Source organism: Plasmodium gallinaceum, assembly GCF_900005855.1.
Source record: "Plasmodium gallinaceum strain 8A genome assembly, contig: PGAL8A_v1_53, whole genome shotgun sequence".
Taxonomy (NCBI): domain Eukaryota; phylum Apicomplexa; class Aconoidasida; order Haemosporida; family Plasmodiidae; genus Plasmodium; species Plasmodium gallinaceum.
In genome coordinates, this window is record NW_021628210.1 from 86176 (window position 1) to 92717 (window position 6542).

Genomic DNA, 6542 nt, shown 5'->3' on the forward strand with positions numbered 1-6542 from the left:
AAAATAAAAAAAAAAAAAAAAAAAAAAAAAAAAAAAAAAAAAAAAAAAAAAATTATAAATTTATAAAAAGAAATATCGAATTATACAATAAATTTCTATTAAGAAAATCTAGGAAAATTTTTAAATTCTTATAAAAATATCTTAATTTTTAGTAATGTTTTAAAAAGAAAACCACTTAGAACATAAAAACAAAATACATAAAAATAATGAAAAAATATGAAGCGAAATTGAAAAATATATTTATTAAAATATAGATAATAAACTAAAAATGAAATTTATAAAAAAATGCCAAGTTAAAAAAACATACGTTTTAAGACCACCCATGTAAAATTAAAGTATGTAATTCACATTAAAATAATTAAAAATTAAGAATAAAAAAATTTATCTATTTTTTTATTTTTAAATGTTCTGTAAATTTTTATTTAAAATTATGAAATGTATAAAATGAAATAAAAATAATGCGTAGAAAAGTGAAATACGAAATAAAAATATTCTGTATAAACAAAAAAATATTTATTTGATAAAACACATATATACATATATACATATATACATATATATATATATTGTATTATTTTATGTACAAAAAATAATAAAAACCTAATATTTTTTATTTTATTTTTCCTTATACGAGCAGAAAAAAAAAGAATCAAATAATACCAAATCAAATAATTCTTAACATAAAAAAAAAGAAAAAGGTATAAAAAAAAATATATATATATATATGAGTATACAACTTTTTTAAATAATAAAGTTATATGTAATAATATAATTTTATATATAATGAAAATATAAACTAATTAAAATTTATGTAAATAAGACAATCCATTTTTTAAAAATTATGATTGTAAAATAAATAAACATTGGAAAAAATGAACAAATATAAAAAGATTAAAATATATAATGTATCCAAATATGTATAATTAAAAAGCGTTAAAGAAAGTATATAAGATAAATAAGTATAAGCAAACATAATGAATATAAAAGAATTAAAATAATGAATTAATATCAAAATCATTGGGAATATCTAACTGACTTAAAGCTGCCTGTACTTCATCTTTCGAAATGTTATGTTTTTTAACCAAATCTTTTAAGTCGCTAATAGTTACATTATTGGGATCTATATCTTTAAGTGTATTTGTTTCATTTATAGCATTATATCCTTGAACTATATCTTTTATTTCTTTTTTTATATTATCAGGTGTATCAGTATTTAATACATCTTCTTCATTTAATTTTTCAAAAGTTTTTTTTTTATTGTTTGAAATCCATAAAATAAATTCATTAAAGTTTTTAATAGAATTATTTATATCACTACTAGAAACAGTAGTTTCTCTTATATCTTCATTTTCATTTTTACGTAAACTCACTTCTAAAATATCCAGTGCTCTTTTAGATGAACATGCATTACTATTAATTAATAAATCATATAAATGTCCTGTATATTTTTTTGTAGAATAATCTAAAATTTTTTGATTTTCTAAATCTGTTAAACAATTTATCCATTCATCATTTATGTAATTAAAATTAATTGGTAATTCTTTTTTATTTATAATATATTCAATATATTTATACATATAATTTAAATAAATCATTTTAATATCACTTGGTTCAAAACATAATTCTTTTTCTGAACTTTTGTTTTCAATCTCATTTTCTTTATTAATTTTATCTTTATTTGCATCTGGAGAACAATATTTTATCATACTTATTTTATCATATGTAAATAAATATTCTTCAAGACATTTTTGAATTTCAATATTATCATTATATTTAAATTTTCTAAATTCCAGTATTTCTTTAAACATTTCATCATGATCATAATACGCAATTCTGTCTATTAATTTTTCAATATCGTATTTATCCTTTTCAGCAGCAAAATGTTCTTTCTGAAAATTTTTATTAATATAAGCAGAATTTTTATTCTCTTCCTTTTTATTTTTACCTTCATTAATTTCATTTTCTTTTAATTCAACTTCATCTATATTTTCATTATTTTTATATTTTTGTGAGTTACTCTGTATATTTTTTTCTTTAAAATCAAAAAATTCTTTGTTTTCAATATTCTGAAAACTCTTAGAATATTTAAATATAGAAGGCAAATATAAACTCTTGAAAGTGTTATTAAGATATAGTTTGTTTTCTTTTTCTATTTCATTTTCATTATAAAAATAAAAAATTTCTGCCATTTCTTTTAATAATACGTTAGACAAAATATTAATTGAAAAAACATTATCATTTATTAATATCTTTGAATTTTCAAAGGTATTAATGAAATTTTTATGACTTGATAAAAGTTTATCATCTTTTACAAATTCTATTTCTATATTATTTATTTTATTATCAAATATTTCTTTATTAAAAAAGTGAAATAAATTATATGTAACATTTTTTCTATTTAATACATTTGCTGTTCCACATCTTTTTTTTTCTTCATCGTACAAAAATATAAGTTTATTGATATTTTCTTTTTTTAAACCTTCTTTTACATCAATTTCCTTTGGATTTTTAGTAGAATTTGGCAGAAAACCAGATATTAAATTTGCAAGAATTTGGAAAACATCTTGATTTTTAACTAGTTTAATTAAAATAATTTTCTCTTTTAATTTATCGAAATAATATTCTATTGAACTTAAATTTTCATTATACATGGTAAAAATTAAATTGTTAGTTGATGACTTTATTTCTTCTAATCTCTTATAATATACGATTTCAGCTGCATATTTGCATTTATTCATAATAAAATTTACTTCATTCATATTTAGATTAATTAAAACCTTTATACCTTTTTGAAATACTTTGTATAAATTTACATAATTATTTGTGAATAAAGCTGATGCAATATGCTTAATAGGAATTTTTTTTTCTAACCATATATTTTCACAGTTTTCTCTTTTTATAGAATTTTCAATTATTTGCATAATTCTATTTTTACTTATATTTACACTTTTTAAATTTAGATAAAAATTATTTAGATTATTATAATGTTTAAGATTTTTTAAGAGATTAATTTCTGTAGAATTTAAATAATTTTCTAAATTTATAATATCATCCAAAAAAATAGGCCAATTATTATACTCAATTATAAACCTAATAAATTGCATAATTCGGTTAATTTTTAAATAATTAAATATATCTACATTTTCATCATCTATTACTTCTTCACTTTTCTTTTCCTCTATTTTTTCTTCACATTTTTCATAATTATCACTTTTTTCACTTTTTATTTCTTTTATATTATTTAAGCTAACATTTTCCTCATTTATATTTTCTTCTTCATAATCTTCTGCATTAACAGAATCATCATCTGTGCCATCATAATCTTCACTAATTTCCTCTTCAGTTTCATATTTCTCATTATTTAATTTATTATTATTAAGTGTGTCATTTTTTATCATATCTTTTCCAATATTTTCTTCTTCACCCTCTTTTTTTAATTTACTTTTAGCTTCTTTAATAGTTGAATTATCAGTATTCCCACCATACTTATGAATGTATGTAGTATATTTTTCATAAATATTCAAACATTCATCTAACAAAACTCGAGATAATATCAACGAATTACTTATATCATTATTTATATATATGACAGAATCATTAGATATATAATCATAATTATAATCGTAAAAACTTAATCCAGATATATCATTTGTGAATTTAATGACAATGTTATTTGGTAGATCAAATCGAAATAAATATTTTGTATAATAATTTAAAAAATAATATGCAATTTCTTCCTTGTTTTTTTCATTCAATAATATATTACTTTTTAATGGATAATCAATTTTCAAATTTTTCACAACATAATCCATATTATTAATATCCATATTCTCATCATAAATACTATGATTATTATAAAGGTCAGTTATAACATCTGTTTGCAAAATTCTCTTAAAAAAAAATTTTTCCTTATTTCTCATTTTTCTTATGTTTCTAAATAATTCTCCTATAACAACCATCATCTGTAAAGTCATTATGTTATTAGTTGTTTCTACTTTTTCATTTTTTTGAAATTTTTTCAACATACTATCCACATCTTCATTTTCATTCCCGCTATCATGAAGAAATCTCAAGCAAGAATATGTTAAAGCGTTGTGCACATATGTCAAATCAAATTCATTCAATTCTTTTAATTTTTCTATTCCTTGTGTTAAATATTTCATTGAATTATTCACATCACATAAAAAAAGAGAAGAAGAAAACTCATTTAAAGGTATTCTAAAACGCTGTAATTGAAAATTGTTTTCTTTTTTTGATGAATCATATATTTTTTTTTTTCCTTCTTTTACGTTTTCATTATCAATTGATTCATTCATATTATAATTTATATATGAGTTTCCCCAAATATTATTTATATTTTTTTTTTTATAAACATTAGTGGCCATATGAATAGCTTTATTAATATCATTAGTAGTCTTAGATTTTAAAAGAAGAAATACTAAATCATCTTCTTCTTCCACTTCTTCTTCTAATTCTTCTAATTTAGTAGTATCTATTTTATTCTTTTCATCTGTTATTTCCTCTTGTTCTAATTCTTCTTTCTTAAATATGTTTGAATCATTTTCATCTTTACCAAAATAATTTGTCTTATTACTACTTTCTCTTTCATTTCTATTGTTAAAAGAAAGTTCATTATTATATTCCAAATTATAAAATAATCTGTTGTTATCACCATTTATATTTTTTAAATAGGAAAAAAAAATTAATGATTCTTTACTAGATAAATTTAGATCTCCTAAATATGGTGTGTAAAAGTAAAAATCAATATTCTCTAATAAACCTGATACCCCATGAACAAATTTTATAATTTTTTGTTTCATCTCATCAAATTTTTTAAATTTTCCGTAATTTTTTACTTCTTTAAATTGTAATATATCATTCTTTAATAAATTTTTGTATTCATACATCATTTTTAAAATGGTGTAATTTAATAATAATGGAGAATCTTTCAAATTTGATAAAATCAGAATACTAGGTAAATTAATAAATTCCTTATTAACAATTTTATATGTTTTCATATTTTTTATTTTTAATAAGTTTTCTACATCACTATTTATCCAATAAAAATCAACAAAATCAAAATTTGGTAATTCGTTATTAAATATTTTAAAATTAAAAAAATTCCACATATTATTAATGTGTCTCTCAGCTTCTTTATTGTTTTTAAATTGATATGGAGTAGAATAATTTATTGTTTCTCTTTTTTTTGCTAAATAATCGATTAGTTCTTTTTCATTTATTTTAAACAAGTCATTTATTTTTTCAAAAAAATGAATTAAAATATTTATAATTTCTTCATATTCTGAAGATAAATCTAAATACGTTTCATTATTTATTAGTTTATTTTTATCTGGAAGAATATTTGAATCATTTTCAATTTCTACTTCATTTAACAGCTTTACTTGAAATGTTTTATAAATTATATTTAATATATAATTTTTTGCGTATCTTAATATATACATTAAAAAAATTTTATCATCTAAATTATATTTTAAGTTACATTCATAATAGTTATTTAAATATTTATTTAAACTTAATTTAATAGAATTTAATCCTTTCTCTATAAAATCACTAAAGGCTTCCTTACCGATATAAACTGAATTATATAAAGATCTGGAAGGAATTATTATGTTCGTTCTTTTCGTAAAATCTAAATGTGATAATTTTCGTATCTCCTCTTCATTTAAAATTACTTCACTCTGATCAGAAATACTTTTATGATCTACATAATTTTGTGTACTAGTTGAGTCATTATGAGAATTATTATTTACCTTATTAATATTATCATTATTACTATTTTTTTTTTCAAATAGATCATAACTCAATTTCTCCTTTATATTCTTTGTCATAGATCGACATACATTCTTATTTTCTCCTTTATTGTGGAAAGGTATTAAGCTTATTGAACTATCTTTTAAAACGCATTTTTTTTTATAAAATTTATCATTTATTTGATTTATTTTATCATAATACTTAGTATTTATACACTTATTTTCAATATCATAAAAGAAATTTTCCTCATTTGATAAGAGGAATCTATCACTCCATTGTTGAAACCTCATATGTTCATTTATTTCTTCTTCTTTTAATATTTCTCCATTTAGATACACATTGTGTTTATTATCTATAGATTCATTATTGTTATTGATTCTATTATCTAAAAATTCCTTTTTTTCATCGTTATTTCTTACATTCTTCAAATTATCATCTTTATTATTTATTATTTCATTGATGCTATTAATTTTGTTAATATTTTTTTCCTCTAATGATTCATTTCCGTATGTATCTTCTTTACCTTCTCCATTTGACTCCCGTTCACTTTCTACTAAACCATTTACCTTTAAAGAATTATATTTATCTTTTTTCCTTAAAACATTAAAGTTTGTTTTAATTTTATATTTTGAAATATTCGTGAAAAAAGTAGGTTTAATAAAATTCAAATAATCATGAAATCTTTTTATCTTTATGGCTTCTTTATTTTTTAGAAAAAGTTGGAAAATAATAATTATTATAACATATTTTTTTAAAAAATAATTGATCAT

The 6542-nt window shown here is 19.1% G+C and overlaps 1 protein-coding gene across 1 annotated transcript; it reads right to left on the reverse strand.

Moving 5' to 3' along the window:
- Positions 1-989: 989 nt before the first annotated feature.
- Positions 990-6542, reverse strand: PGAL8A_00068100 (conserved Plasmodium protein, unknown function; the record flags this gene model as incomplete). The annotated part of the gene is made up of 1 exon (XM_028671421.1): positions 990-6542. One exon carries the CDS (start codon positions 6540-6542, stop codon positions 990-992), a length of 5553 nt encoding a protein of 1850 aa, XP_028525799.1.